Source organism: Branchiostoma belcheri, unplaced genomic scaffold (genome assembly GCF_001625305.1).
Source record: "Branchiostoma belcheri isolate BF01 breed outbred unplaced genomic scaffold, Haploidv18h27 scaffold44, whole genome shotgun sequence".
NCBI classification, from domain to species: domain Eukaryota; kingdom Metazoa; phylum Chordata; class Leptocardii; order Amphioxiformes; family Branchiostomatidae; genus Branchiostoma; species Branchiostoma belcheri.
In genome coordinates this window covers 2,624,854-2,640,766 of record NW_017804065.1, presented here as the reverse complement: position 1 = coordinate 2,640,766, position 15,913 = coordinate 2,624,854, and the positions used below count along the sequence as shown (strand labels likewise).

General features: G+C 40.8%; 1 protein-coding gene across 2 annotated transcripts in view; it reads right to left on the bottom strand.

The window, feature by feature from the left end:
• Positions 1-2,023: 2,023 nt before the first annotated feature.
• Positions 2,024-15,913, bottom strand: part of LOC109478608 (fibroblast growth factor receptor 4-like) — a 19,590-nt gene continuing 5,700 nt past the window's right edge. For both annotated transcript variants that reach the window (XM_019780281.1, XM_019780280.1), the window contains 15 exons: positions 14,503-14,608; positions 13,678-13,753; positions 12,891-13,019; positions 12,603-12,774; positions 11,848-11,963; positions 11,217-11,339; positions 10,283-10,452; positions 8,916-9,108; positions 8,483-8,593; positions 7,118-7,290; positions 5,913-6,032; positions 4,930-5,009; positions 4,529-4,669; positions 3,498-3,588; positions 2,024-2,695 (listed from right to left, as the gene is read on the bottom strand). In XM_019780281.1, the coding sequence (XP_019635840.1) occupies positions 2,630-2,695; positions 3,498-3,588; positions 4,529-4,669; positions 4,930-5,009; positions 5,913-6,032; positions 7,118-7,290; positions 8,483-8,593; positions 8,916-9,108; positions 10,283-10,452; positions 11,217-11,339; positions 11,848-11,963; positions 12,603-12,774; positions 12,891-13,019; positions 13,678-13,753; positions 14,503-14,608 (1,867 nt within the window). In that variant the 3' untranslated portion in view covers positions 2,024-2,629. The remainder of the gene's footprint in view (positions 2,696-3,497; positions 3,589-4,528; positions 4,670-4,929; positions 5,010-5,912; positions 6,033-7,117; positions 7,291-8,482; positions 8,594-8,915; positions 9,109-10,282; positions 10,453-11,216; positions 11,340-11,847; positions 11,964-12,602; positions 12,775-12,890; positions 13,020-13,677; positions 13,754-14,502; positions 14,609-15,913) is intronic.

The window sequence follows — 15,913 nt, the reverse complement described above, 5'->3', positions numbered from 1 at the left end:
GAAGTTGCGCTGCAGTACCAAGGGAAGCCACTAGGGGGACCAAGATCTAATCATTTCCAGTTTTCGTCACACCCTACCAACACACCAAGTATGAAACCAATCCATCCAGGCGTTCTTGAGTTATCTTGTTGACCAACAGACGGACGGACAGACGGACAGACGGACGGACAGATAAACGCAACTGAAAATATAACCTCCATGACACATTTCATGGAGGTAATTACTGATTGTGCAAATGGGATCCTATATTGCATCAATTATATCTGTAGATCATATTCTACACCAGAAGACAGTCTTATCTTATCAAAGAATGCCATTATAGTATTTCCTCATAAATTATGCAAATGAGGTCCTTATTTGAATAAGTTATGTTTAATTATGTTCACCTTTACATAACTTTCAAATATCCCAAGTATGAAATTCCAGGCAGTTACCACTATGTAATTATAACATTTTCTCTTTAATTATGCAAATTAAGTCCTCATTTGCATAATTGATATCTGCCTGTATTTCTGCCATTCTCAATTATGTATGACACATGCTTGAATAGTCCTATCATGGAATGCAGCTGATTAATAGACTTTCCTCATTAATTATGCAAATTACATTATTATTTGCATAATTGTAATATCATTATGTCAAGCATCACTTCAGCTACCTACATGCCAAAAATCACGACGATCCATCCACCGGTTCTTGAGTTATCAGCCTTTAAACATTTTTCAACTAACGCCCCTGCAGTTCCAGAGCAGCTAGGGGGCCCAAACTCGTGTCACTTCTTCCCCAGCACGAGAGCTACCTACCATGCAAATTTCGTCACCCTAGCATGTCTGGATCATGAGATATCAAAACCGGAAGTTCAGCTGCAGTACCATAACAAGCCGCCAGGGGGCCCAAAATCTAATCAGTTCGAGCTCTCATCAAGACCTACCCACCTACCAAATATCAAGATAATCCATCTAAGCTTTCTCGAGTTATGCTGTTGACAGACAGACAGACACACACACACACACACACACACACACACACACACACGGCCACGAAAACATAACCTTCTCCAATTCTTGGCGAAGGTGATAACATCTGGCAATGTATTATTCATCTGTGTTGGTAGTTACATGTACTGTGTAAAGGTAAAATTGATGTCGGTGCAGCACGGTCAATACACAGACTTGTACGAATTATTTGGCGGCAATAATTGGTATAATCAGCAAATAGGAATTAAGCGTGACTGAGCAGGTAAGAAACGACAAGAATTCATGATATCATATACGTATTAGTTACAACTTGCTGGAAGTAAAATTAATCTGCATAGAAACACTGGAACAAAAATGAATCCGCATAGAAACGATGGAAATGCAATAAATCTAGATAGTAACGATGGACATAGAATGACTCCGCAAACTAACAATGAAAATAGAATGAAGCTGCGTACTAGAATGAATCTGCCTAGTAACAAAGGAAGTAAAATGAATCTGCGTAGTAACAATCGAATTCAAACTAGAAAGGCCGACATTTGCTTTGGAGCAAATACAGCGATGGCTTCACCACATTTTACGACATGGCAGGGAAAGAATGAGAAACACAGGGAAAACAATGCTTTACATTGATATAACTATAGTATGAAGTAACATACAACTTAACCCAGTTAAATCCCAACAGCCAATCAGCAAGAAGAATAGAGGAAAGCTGCATGCCTATTGGTTGATGCCCTGCATTCCACTGTGATGACTCATGCCCAAACGTGGTAAACTTGGCACACTGACACAGTAATACATTTGCTATAACACAGCCAAGAAGCTCAAATAAAACCATTCTAAAAGCCTGTATCACAAAAATTAAAAAAACGCCTGGGGGTATTTGCCCACTGTACCTTCATACAAAATTTCAGGTCCATAGGCCCCAAAATGAAGAAGCTGAATCAATTTAAAGAAATGGCAGGAGAAGAAGAAGGAGGAGAAGAAACATCAGAAAAAGCAATATGGTTTCACCACTTTGTGGTGAACCCATAATGAATCTGCGTAGTAACAATCGAAGTAAAATGAATCTGCATTGTACCAATGGAAGTCACATGAATCTGCATTGTACCAATGTTCTTTCTAGTTCTTTATTTATTTATCCAGATTTGTCTCCTTCTGGCGCTTTTTAGAGTATTCCTAGGAGCATATCCCCACAATAAAATTTAAAAAAAAACATTATTACAAATAATAAAAGTAAAGCATAGCAAAATTGACAAATCATCCCTCGTAAACATATACTCGTAGAAATAGTAAGTAAGAAACATTACAATGAAAATACCGTACTAGTGTAACAATGACAAAACGACACAGTAGATTAGTAAGACAGGGAGCACATAATGCACAGATATTGTCAGAATGACCAGCAGGACAAGGGTTGTAACAATGTACTTTCCAACAATTATCTCTTGACTTTAGTAAATACTGTTTAATTTGTCGTGGTTTTCTGGATTGGATACAGTTTGTAAGATCAGATTGTATGATTAGCTAATGAGTAACCCAAAACTCTTGATTAAGACTGGACAAAAATAAACTCTTGATTAAGTCAGTTCCTGTGAAGATCCACAGCAGACAGTCGTCACCCTGATCTCCTACCGACGTTCTATGTGGTCTCACACCGGAGTGACTGGTGCCGCCGCCTCGATCGCTGCCGTTGGAACATTGAAGTAGAAGAAGCCCTGACAAGTAACAAGAAGACACAACATTGTAAAACAAAATGACATTTATGTTTTTGTGGTCTGAACAGATTATGAGTGCGGTCACTACCTGAAATTGCAATACAGCTTTGAATTCTATATTTGAACAACAATCTGGTTAATATGTTATAAGAAGGCATAGTAATCATTGACCTAGTAGTTCATAGAATGAATATAGGCAGCTAATTTAGCAGAATGGGTGGTATATGTGAACTAGTATCGAGGCTGAAAGCTTATAACTAGTATGAAGAAATCTTACTATACCAGCAGCAAATCTTAATTACCAATCCCATCTTTAATCCGAGTCTCTATTGCCATATGCGGTAACAAATGGTCATTTGTGCTTGAAACTTGAAGCACAACAAAAGAAAATGTGGTTTTGGGTTATTGAGGTGGTTGTTCGCTCAGAAACCGAAGGTTCCAAGTTCGAATCCCTGACAGGCCACACTCAGGTCTGTGCGTCCTTTGGAAAGGCACTTGGCACTTATTTCCTAACTTGACTCAGCTGCAGGTGAGTACCGAGCTTCATCAGTTAGGGGCGTCCGCTTGGTCTGGAGATAAAGCCGTAGGTCCCGTATTTCAAAGAGAGCCACAACTTGGGCACGTTAAAGAACCCACCACACTTATCGAAAAGAGAAGAGGCTCTTCCCGGTGTGAGTAGTTCAAACCTCACAGTCTCAAAGATGTCAAACTGATACCTCAGTTTGACATCTTTGAAGAGCTGAGAGTCAATCCTTCGACAGATGTAGTAAATCTTCATAGAAAAATGATTTTAAAAACTTACATTGGGATCTGCCTCCAGTTGTTTTCTAACTGTTGTGGCGTCCGGCCTTCTCTTCTCGTTAAACTTCCAACATTTCAGCATGAGCTGGTACCTGTGTGAACAGTGTGCACAGAATGAATGTCTTCTATAACTAATGACCTATATTTAGGATTTCTCGTATGTACAATGTGCATCAGTTTGGTAGTACCATGGGGAACTGTACAGTATCTATACGTTTGTCACTAGTTTGTGGCAAACGTGTTGGATATTTCCCCTTCAATGTAACATGTCTCCCTTATGCAAATTTACGATCTCAAGCGTTCTCTCTGAAAGGAGCAACAAGCTAGTGTATACGCCAAAAAAACAGTTACTCAAGCAACTAACTGGATGCGAAGCTAGTGTATAACCATGACGATATACAAACTGGCAGCCTAGTACTTAAACCAGTCCAGGGGTGCACCAGAGGCAGCTCCAAATTCCAAACTATAAAAGCTATAACAGAAAGGCCCCTAACTCTCCGAGCGCACCTCGGCCGAATGGCAGCGTGGTCACGACAGAAGAGGTGCAGCTCCTCCTAGAATGGACATGTTATTCAGACATCTTCCCGCTCTTGAACTTGCGCCGGCGTACATTTTTTAATTGCATATAAATGAAGAAATATGACCCCGTCACCCATGGCCAGGTTCATATTCATTAAAATAAACCGGTGAAACCACATAGCGTTCACTCTGAAGTCGGAATGCTTTGAAGCCGGTTTGAAACTTTAAAAAAATAGGCTAGAACAGATACGTACATGTACAAATACTGCCTTCTATCATTCCCGCAGCAGAATGCCCTGCCTGGTACAGTTCCGACGGCTCTACCGTGAAGTCGTCTAATGCCAAGCTGGAGGTCTGCGCGCCCTAGCCCGGGTAATAAACCCATCGACCACCCCACCCCCCGCATTTTGACCACCTATGATGCTGTAAGGCCACCAGACTACTGTGTACATTTAATTTATCTTCACCAAGTCTTCAGGTACGCAGCACGAATGTACACGATATCGGACGTACCTTTCCTCTGTACACAGCTGTGGCCTCGGGAGTCTGAAGTGGTTACGCAGAGCATCGTATATTCTGTCTGCGCCGTCCATCCCAGGGTACGGCGTGCGACCCAGCTGCGCCACTTCCCACAACAGAACCCCAAAAGACCACCTGGCAAGCAAACAAGTTCGTTTTCATGTAACACATTTATTTGTTTATCTATACTGTCGGTTACTTAATATGTTTTACTATCATCTGTCACATGCATGCATGTTAAATTTTGTTAAATTTTGCCAGTTTGTTTTCTCTGATGACTGATACTGATGACTTCGCTGTTTTGTAGTCTTGGTCCATCTAAAATGTCACAGAATTGAATGGGCCACCAAGTTGTCTGACAATTCAATAAATAAAATCACCAAATAAATACTCACACGTCACTCTTGTGGGTGAACATAGCCTCGTTCTTCAAGCCCTCCGGTGCCATCCACTTCAGAGGCAGGAGTTCGTTACCCTGGATGAAAAGACAGAGACCCTCAGTAACAGAAATATTCCTCAAGACAAAAACAACTTTTTCTTCTGTCTCCAGAGTGTCTTTATTTCTAACCCGTGAAGCTATTGCATGAGTTATTGACCGGTTTACACATTCAGGCAAAACTATGACGTACACATTCAATGCATTTATGAGAATTTTACGGAATTTATACGATCCTTACTAGGAAACATACGAAGTTTACGGAATACACACGATTCATTACTAGAAACATACGAAGTTTACGGAATACATACGAACCATACTATAGAAACAAACGAAGTTTACGGAATACATACGATACATTACACGGAATACATATGGTCCTTACTAATTTGGTGACTTGCACCACGATCATAGGCGGACTATTATAGCGCTATTCTCCCTACAATATCTTGGTTTCAAAGAATTTTAAGGGCTTATCCTGCATGCTAAACCCCAAACTGCACTTTTGCACTTTTGTATTTTAAACCAAAATAACAGGGCGAGGTTTGGAAACGGTGGAACCGGTGATCGCGATGGCAAGTCACCAAATGGCCCCAAATTAGTAATAATCGTATGTTTCCGCGTAATGGATCGCATGTATTCCGTAAACTTCGTATGTTTCTACTAGTAATGGATCGTGTGTATTCCGTTAACTTCGTATTTTCCTAGTAAGGATCGTATGAATTCCGTTAAATTCTGATAAATTCTCTGGCACCCCTGAAAACTGCGTACGAAAACTGTGTACCCTGGGTGTGTTGACGTGCGTCAAGAACTAAGTTCAGATCGCACGTTACCTCGGGGGCTGGCCAACAGCCTGAACATACGTTATTTAGGGCTAAGGTTTGTGTCGGTATTGTCCAGTAAAAATACGGCAACCAACCTCAACTGATAACGACCTACCCTCCCCTGTCGATGGTACCCAACAGCGTACGTGTCACGAGCCAGCCCGAAGTCAGCAATCTTTGCGGTTCCCTTCCCACAGATCAGGATGTTTCTGGCGGCGATGTCTCGGTGAACCAGCTGGATGTGCATACATGTGAATAGAAATGATCAAGTCAAGTCCGTGCATAGTTTCATCAAGTTGGTCAGTTTACAAGTGTTTTAAGTTCAGCCGACGTTTCAGTGACCGCCCGTCACCTTCCTCTGGGCAATTCTGACTGACTGTATACTTTGCACTAGTGAGCACGTCGGCATAACGTACTGCTCCTGTCCGAAACCCTGATTTTTCACGGTTTTCCTTGGATCTTTGGTCAACGTTGCATCAGAATTTTGCCTGTTGCAGACGGTATCTTTTCCAACACAACATTTGGAAACTATACAGACGGGATGTCAACGTTCTATGCGCGAATACGACCTTACATGAGCCGTTCTATGAGACGATGTGCTATACTACTGTACGTTTGGGACTGCATTGTAGATACTGTTACCGTAACTGTAAATACTTAACGTTCCGTAACGACACTGGTGTTGTGCAATTTAAACCGGAATTAGACGGTCACCGAAATGTCGCCTAAATATTTTTTTTATTCACCAAACCATGTCTTGGTGATAAATAGATCAGATTAGCCTTGGTCAGCGATACTGAATTCTTTCTGTGTTCCAAAATCATTGACATGAGATTTGTAATTACATATTATTTTGACCAATTTTGTTTCTTGAGATTTTTTGGTAATTTTGTAACTGAGTGCGCCTCATGTGGACTATTTTAGCGCCAACCAAAAATGGGAGATAATTGCAGAAATATGTTGAAAAGTGCAGTTACATTAAAATTGAACGTTTATTTTCATGAATTCCTTGTTTTTAATAATGAAAATTTATTGCAAATACTTGCCCGAGGGCTAATTTCAGTTACAAACAACATAAGAAAGAAAATACAGTAGTATGTGAGACTATATCTACTTCTAGCATTATACTATATTCTACAACATACATGGTACTAGTTTTACTGGGTTTGACTTCTTCTTTTTAGGCAATGGAAGACAAATTCTTCATGCAAAAATGTTACAAAGCGCCCCATTAATAACGCACGTAAGATGACCAATGTGTACGTAGTGAAGCGCTACACATGTCGGTATCTATGAAAATTATTAGCAACAAATTCCCACCCTCTGGCTCGCCAGGTGCTCCAGCCCGCAGCAGACTCCCACCATCATGTTCTCGAAGATGTGCCGTTTGTTGACCAGAACGGTCCTGTTGAGTTTGGACTCCGCACGTAACGTCCACAGCAGGTGAAGGAGACTCCCGTGTTCCGCATATTCCAGCACCAGCTGCAGTGGCCCTATAGTATAGTAGAAGAACTGTATTATTGCACGACAATTGCACATGGTAAAATGTATGGCAAACTATATAAAGAAAGTAACAAACAATAAAATAAATGTGTTGAATTGCGTTGTGGGAACCATTACATGTAGAGATGTATTCAAATCTGTCTCCAACATCGAGACTTTTGAAATCTGTTGTACTTGATTCGAGAAATGTAAATAGTTTGTTACGTAAAACATCATATTTGGTACATTCCATAACAAGGTGAAATTCATTTTCTATATGCTTTGGACAAAATGGGCAGAACCTTATTGTAAAGCTCCTGATTGTCAAACATGTTGGATGCAACATATATACTGCCGTGTATCACAGCTCCTTTTGAAAAGAGACATTGCAAAAGGATAACAAAAGACTTTCACATACAAAATAGATGTAAGTTGAGTCGAGAAAACCATCAATCAAAACAGGTTCTGCTAATCACAACCTTATTTTCATAACCAATGATACAGGTAAATAAGTTTTGAATATTTCATTGAGACATGAGGTCACCGAATTCTTGTTTTGTCTGTTTTTGTTGTTTTTTTCAACATTTTTACGTCTTACTAGTGTTGCACCTTCTTAACTTTCTGATGTAACGAGAAATAAAGAAGGCGTCCTGTCCCTGGTGCTGAATGCACGGAAAGTGTTGTTGTGCATGGTGCCTTTAAATGGATCAGTTTTTTTTCACAAAGAAACATATGCATAAAGAGTGAAAGAAGTGTTATTCTAGAAATACATACTGGGCCATACCGTCTCTCTGGACAAAGTTAGAATACTGGACACTGAACAGGACTACTTTTTAAGAGGCATTAAGTAGGCCATATATATCAGAGCACTTCAGCCTTCAGGGATGGTGTACGATATAAACTGGCACTTTTGATCAATTGCTTACGTCACGTATCAGTAAAGTCTCGTGTGAATAAGGTCACGTGTTTGTAAATCGGGACTCTCGCGAGATCACGTTGTGAAGTGATTGGTCATTAATTATCCTGATTTAGGCGACAGTGGTCGCTGAAAATTTGAGCTCTCTGTAAACTGTGTGTTGGAATAAAGTTCAACTTTTTACTAACAATTCATGTACCACTTTCTGTCGTACACATTTTCCTGACTTAAGAAATAATACTGAGTATATGCACAATCATATAGACGACATAAACATATGAACTGACCGTCTCTAAAACAGATGCCTTTGAGCCCGATGACGTTGTCATGATCACCGCACAACAACATGATACAGGTCTCTCGCAGAAGGTCAGTCCTTGCAGTTGTTTCTGCGTTGTCTGGAAATTAAGAGAATCACAGATTTTACATTGCTTCACTTTACTTAAGTGAAAATACAACAAGGCATCACATGTGGTAGCCAGGCAGCAACAAGGCAGGTAGCGGCTACCACTGACACGTGCATCATACAAATTATTAATTATAACATACAAAAACGCAAGATAAAATATCAATATAATACCGTAGCAATACGATACAAAATAAGCATAAGCGTGAGATACGCTAGTTCTGGGGCCAGTTTTTATCATTATTTGCCATATCTAACCGTTTATGTGCATTGCATATGCCTGTTGTGTCCGTGTGTGTGTCTGTATTACGTACCTTTCAGTTTCTTGACAGCTACCACGACATTGCCTCCTTCAGGTTGTTCCAGCGTTGCCTTGACTACATGCCCAAAAGCGCCCTCTCCCAGGAGCTGTCCGATCTGCAGCCTTCCTCTGTCTATCTCCCTCTCCTTCAACATATCCATGTCGATACTGCTCGACGAGGGGCCTCGCTCCCGTGGCATCACGGCCTGGTAAAAGTTTGAAATTCAACCTTATGGAGGCTTGTTTCTGTATTTGTAGGACAGCGCTCATTATCACTGCAACAGCTTTAGTAATTATGAATATAGAGTAATGTTTTTGTTTGTGTCTCTGTATATGTATATGTATTGTATTGTATTGTTAATTTGTATTTGTATTTGCTAGACAACTGTAAAAAAATCAGTGTTATTCAGCATATTTTTATACAGGCTGCAAGGCTTATTTTTTTATGAACAAACTGTTGAACTGTTGAAATATTAGTAGCCCGGTTATTAAACCTATTTTACCTCCCGATTCCTATTTGCGAAAAGGATGTAAGACTCGGGAGCTAAGATTGGTCTCGTAACCAGGCTAGAGTATTAGTGAGCTCAGTCTTTAAATGCTTCCAAGTTCCATCTTGTCTGATTTCTGGGGATAAACAAGAAATTTTGTTGTCCACCGGAGGTCGAAAACGGGCCAACATGTCGTAAACGTCTATCCGTTCAGAGACTATCAGGGATCCAGCAAACCTGAGGCAAAATTGCTTGCAAGTGTTGACACTGACAACTCTAAGGTGGGCCCCTCGTATAAAACAACACATGATGATACCCTCAAGCTCTTTTCTACAATTGTTCTAGTTAAATGAGATGCATACACATCTCCAAGAACAGGTAATACAGTTGAATACATGACTGAAAATCATGTTGATTGTAAAATAATGTTTGTCACCTTATTTCTTGTTTACCAAAATTTATGTTCAGAAAATTTTAAAATGCAGGAATTTTGTCTTCTTGGTCGTCTTGTTTTTACACCCTATTTCATTCAGTTCAGTTCAGTTTAAATTTTAGTATACGGAGGATGCCATACATAGAATCTGTTGAATGGCACAGTTATTATTTTCATGCGATATCATATATGTATCTTCTTTTTTGTTATGTAAACGATTGCCTTACATTAGCAACTGTTTAAACGACAGACAAATGATGTTACTTTACATTCCTTTACTTTTCTATTTTGTTTATTATGTATATTTTTGTGTTCAAATGTTTTGTGTTTGTGCTGTATGATTTTTGCATACGGAATAAAGCTGAAAAATTATAAAATGTACTTGCTGTGGCCTTTTTAGTATTTAGTTTATCACACAATGGCAAATCTAACGGAATGATATATCTGTAGAAAAGCTACCTGCATCTTCTGTCCAAGTTTGAAGATTTCTGGGTCGTTAATGGGTCCCACACGAAGCCTGTTGTTTTGCCTGTGGAGCAGGATAATGACAATGACGAGGAGGATCACCACGCCTGATGAGGTTAAACTGACGACCAGTAGAGTAAACTGGGTGTCGGCGTCTTCGGGTCCTGCAACGGTTGGAGATATTCAATGAATAACTTGATTTGGTCTATAATGAAAATCAACGTATCAGCAGAGTTCCATTTAGGCCATGTTGATTTGATTATATGGATGACATCCTCTGGGAACCCCAAAACTGATGCGAGGGTGCAAATAAAAAAAGCTTGGCAAACAAGCTGCCTTCATTGTTATGAGATTGTGGATTATTATGGATTCGAATTAGGTCCCTAATTCGAATATTCGAATCCTACCATGACACCGATGATGTGCCCTTGGGAAAGGCGCGCCGGCACGACTTTTCTTAATTATGCCTGGTCACATTTCCAAACCGGGACCGGCCGGGCTGTTTGTATGAACGAAAAATTAACAATTCAAGAATGGTTAACGTAGTGCCCATCGTTATTATGAAAGACTTTTCTGTATTTTGCTGTCTTTTATATCGTACTTTTCGTTCCCAAAAGCTGCCTGGCCGGGCCCCGTGTGGGAATTGTGACCTCAGCATTAACTCAAGTTAAAATGAGTATTGTCTATTGTCCACTACATTGTATCTGGTTGCGACATAAAAATAACTTGAACTAGACTAAGTGTGCCGTCACTATGTCTTGTGCATGTGTTAAATGTTGGAATAGAATTAAAAATACACACATTAAGGGATTCTATACTTGCGACGTTTATCGCCTAAACCAACCACCACCAGACGTATTCAACATTTATCATATCATTCGGTAAGTTCTACTTTTCATGCAGCGATTAGCTTGTGGAAGTGACTCACTTGGACAACCGTCGCCGGACACGCCCTCGGGACAGGCACAGCCGAGGGTCCGGTTACACGTGGCCGGGCCGGTACAGTCACAGGTCTGGTCACACCGCTCACCGTACAGGTTGTCCCGGCAACCTGGCATGTTCCACAGGACACAACATTAATACCAGTATTACACAACAGTAACACAACACTCACACAACATCACTCACACAACAGTAACAAGACAATTACCCAACAGCAATACAACAGTTCTTCAACAGTAACACAGCGGTAATGCAACAGCATCACGACTGTTATACAACGGTAATATGGCATTATTGTTACAGCAGTAATCAAAGGATTACTCAACAGTAGTACAACTATTACACGACAGCATTACAATAGAAAAGCAACAATTACACAACACTTATACAGCAGTAATACAACAGCATTACAACTGTTACACAACAGTAATACAAAAGTGATGAGAGATAATGGCTACTATATGAAACGACTGACTATTCGGAAAATAAATCCAGTTACTTGCTTGATTTTTTTTGATGTATCATTGTAAAACTACTTGAAAATGTTGACCATTAAACGCGAGTTTTAACCAGTATCTGAACGTTACATGTAAAACATAACAAGTGGCACACAGTACCTGCTATCCGTATGTCGACCGCGTCTTTGTATTTCTCTCCGCTGGTACTGACGGCCTCACAAGTCACGTGACCCTCATACTGAGGCAGCAGGGAGCTGATATTTAGATGTGTAGAGCTGTGGAGGGGGTTAGAAAGACGGGACAATATGTGGAAATATCGTTTCGTGTAGGCTGCGGAGTTTCCACGTGTTGTGGGACTGTGTCTCTGTAGGTAAGGCCTTAGCATGTAAATTTTATGGATGACATCCTCCGCAGACTCTAAATCTAATGCGATCATAAGTCTTGTTAACCAAGAAATAATACCTACATTGTGCTTACTTTACTGCCAACTGCTAGTAGTAAAACAGCCATTTGTCACTGAAACAACTTAAAATTTCTAATCATTGCTACATGGTTGTGATTCAGTGGGAACATCACATATACACAGCCATCATCACTCAAAAAAGGAATGAAGTACTTCACTCCATCAAAGTAAAAGTCAAAATATTAAATAGGAGCCTTGTCTTGTCTCCCCTCTTCATATTTATCTGCCGTTCACGTTCCGGCATGTCAACAGACATCTTTGCCCGTATTTTGCACTGTCAGAGAGCAACAAAATGTTTTTTTTTCTCCAAAATCATGATATCAGGCGAAAATTCATGCACGCGCTGATGTCATCCATCAATTTAGTTGCTGTGGCCTACGGAATATATTAATCTCCTATGGAATTGAAGATTAAAACAGTAAGACGTCAGACGATCTTAAAGAAGCCTTACTTCCTGTCCTTGACTTCCGGCGGTTTTTCAGTCTTAGAAACGTCATTCTTGAAGAACCATGTGATGTTTGTGATAGGAAAGTTGTAGCCTGTGCATGTCAGCTGTAGTTCCTGTCCGTACCGCAAGTCTCTCAGTTCACTGCTTGAAGGACTGATGCGCACTTCTGGATTTTCTGATAAAATGAAATAAAAGTAAAAAAAAAGTTAATTTATACTGCAACGTTGGAGTCTGGGGACTCTTGCGAAATAACTGAAGGGCATAAAATCGGTATCATGATTTAAACGTTACCAGTGGTGCAGTGCCTTCCAGTCCAGCCAGGGGCGCACTTGCACGCGCCGTTGAAGCTGTGACACGAAGCCCCGTTGTAACACTGACAGCGCTCCATACAGATCCGTCCGAATCGGCCGACGGGGCAGGCTGGATAAAGAAAAAATCCAGATACTTACAAGTTCCTTGTACACAAATGTTCACGTCGGCATTAGGTTGCGTTTGGGTTTGCATTCTTCTTACCACAGCAGGGCATATGGCACCATTGCAAGTTCCCATTAAAATACATGGTAAATATATAAGAAATCATATATATATGTATATATATATATATATATATATAAGAAATAAGCTGTCATAAGTCACCTACATCAGTAAAAAGCACACACGGACAAGCTAAGGTTGTCTGACCCCTAAATTGTCCACTTAGGCCATAATTTCTTAAAGCAGAACATCTGCGTTCCGACAAAAACAAACTCATCATGACCTATGACCTATGACCCATCCAATGGCCTTACACCGCAGCCAAACGAAACAATTTCTAGAGTTCTACCGGGAAGTTCAAACAAGCCTGAAAGTCAGGTTTTTACAAAATGAAAGGAACTAAACCCTCCCAGATAGATAATGCTATCATTCATCAGCATATACCAAGAAAACTACTGTCCCAAGAATTATAATTAATGCACTCAGTTTGCCATTGCCGGACGATCGCATGAAGTATGTAAGCGGGAACCTACCGATTATGCGATGTAAGAAACGCAAGTAAAAATATGCTGAAATGATAACCTTGTCAGGGCTTTTTTCCCACCTTTTACTATCACTTCAACAGGGTAGGTTTGTCCCTTGATCACACATTCCACCCTGTTAGGTTTCTCCTCTCCTACCTGAAAGCAAAGTTACAACAGGTTTAATAGCCTCCTTCCCAGACTTGTGCGGCGGCAGCGTTAATTTTTTTTAGGAGAGCGACGCGAATATGCCGAGAGGGACTTTAGCCGGGAGGGAGTTTCCCATGGAGGGAGTTTTTCTCCACCAGCGTCTGCGAACAAGTCTGCAAAGGAGGCTACAACTGGCAAAGTCATCTTGTTTCCCCGTAAGTGCGTTTTTAATACACAGTTGATTGATAAAGCCGAATATGGCCTCCCGAACACTGGCCGAAGTGCTTAGGATCCTAGGAGTAGGTCGTCAGCGAGGTCTGCTGTGGTTGGCTGGTGTTCGGTGAGGTCTGCTACTAGTTCTGCTGCGTCAGCCGAATGTTTCAAAATATATAAAACATTCGCATGTGGCCGGCATGTTCGGTCATGGTTGGCTGGTAGTTGTTTGATGTTCGGAAGAGAGTCAGTAGTGGCCGGGGCGTTGTTGCAAGTCATATTTGACTCAAATGTAACTTAAATCCGATTCGGTGGCGTGTCCTAAAGTTAATCGGATTGCTCCCGAACTTGAGCCAAACTTGGTTGGCCTGTCGGGGGAAGGTTCTGAATGTGTGACAAAGGCAGACACTGGATGGAGAGTTTGATTGCGAACGTAAGTACACATATGCATGTACTTGCCAATTATATCTGACGCTCTTAATTGTCGTCCTGGAAAATAGATGTATTAAGAAGGAAGTGTATTTGGTTTGCAACACACGTCTTACCTGTACGTCAAAATAGATTATTTTTAAAACTGCTTCTGTTCTCTCCCACGCCACGTTGTAATAGTAGAAGGGAATCCACGGCCAGTCGTCATCAGGGGGCCACTTGCTGCACAGGCATATTTCAGAATGCTGTAATTTTCATTTTAATTTTGCATAACATATTACATGTTAAAACATGTAACATGTTATGCAAACTGTCGGTGCTGGAATACTCAAGGTTTTTGTTTTGCCTGTGTGTGATTGTGTGAGTATGTGTGTGCGTGTGTGCGTGTGTGCTGTGAGTGCGTGTCTGTGTGTCTGATTGTGTGTGTGTGTGTGTGTGTGTGTGAGTGAGTGTGTGTGTGTGTGTGTGCGTGTTCGCGCGCGTTTGTGTGTGTGTGAGTGAGTGTGTGTGTGTGTGCGTGTGCGCGCGCGTGTATGTGTGTGTGTGTGTGTCTATGTGTCTATGTGTGTGTGTGTGTGTGTGTGTGTGTGTGTGTGTGCGCGCGCGCGCCCGCGTGTGCATGTGCGCGCGCGTCTGTGTGCGTGAGTGTGTGCGTGAGTGTGTGTGTGTGTGTATGTATGTGTGTGTGTGTGTATGTGTGTATTTGCATGTGTGCGTGTTTCTGTGTGTTTCTGTGTGTGTGTTTGTGTATGTGCATGTGTTTTTATGTGCATGTCTGTGTGTATTTGTGTGTGGTGTGTGTGTGTATGTATATGTGCATCTGTGTGTGTGGTGTGTATGTGTGTGTGTGTATGTGTGTGTGTGTGTGTGTGTGTGTGTGTGTAGTTTTATTATTTATTTCTTTATGTCAGGCATAACTCGCCCATATACAACATACATATATAATACACACACAATTACATCAGTAAAAGACTATATGTACAGACGGGCCCAGTTATTGCGAAAGAATCTGCTACGGAATATCACTTCAGATTTAAGAACAGATTGGATAATGTTGTTTGATGACTTGTATAGACGGGATATAAATGAGTAACATTGTTTACGCCATGTAGCATCAAATGTGTCAATCCTATTGTATACAAACATTTCACTTGCACTACAAAATCTGGGTAGTGACATTATGATGCGAAGACAGTTATTGTAAGCAACTCGACACTTTGATACAGTTTTAGAACTAGCTCTGTCCCACAACTGTGCAGCAAAAAGTTGGGAGCAATGAGCTGTAAACAACGTCTTTTTAACATATGAAGAACAATAAGCGAATTTGCGTATAATAGTATTTGCACGGCTATACAGACCTCTTATCTGGGTAAGAATACAGTCGTCGTCACTCAGTTTGTCATTAATGTGAATACCGAGATAAACATATGACGTAACAAATTTCAAAGGCTCTCCGTTCAATTTAACACAGGGAAGAGGTTGCTTAAGTAGCAAACGGGCACATGGGAAATACATACAGCAAGATTT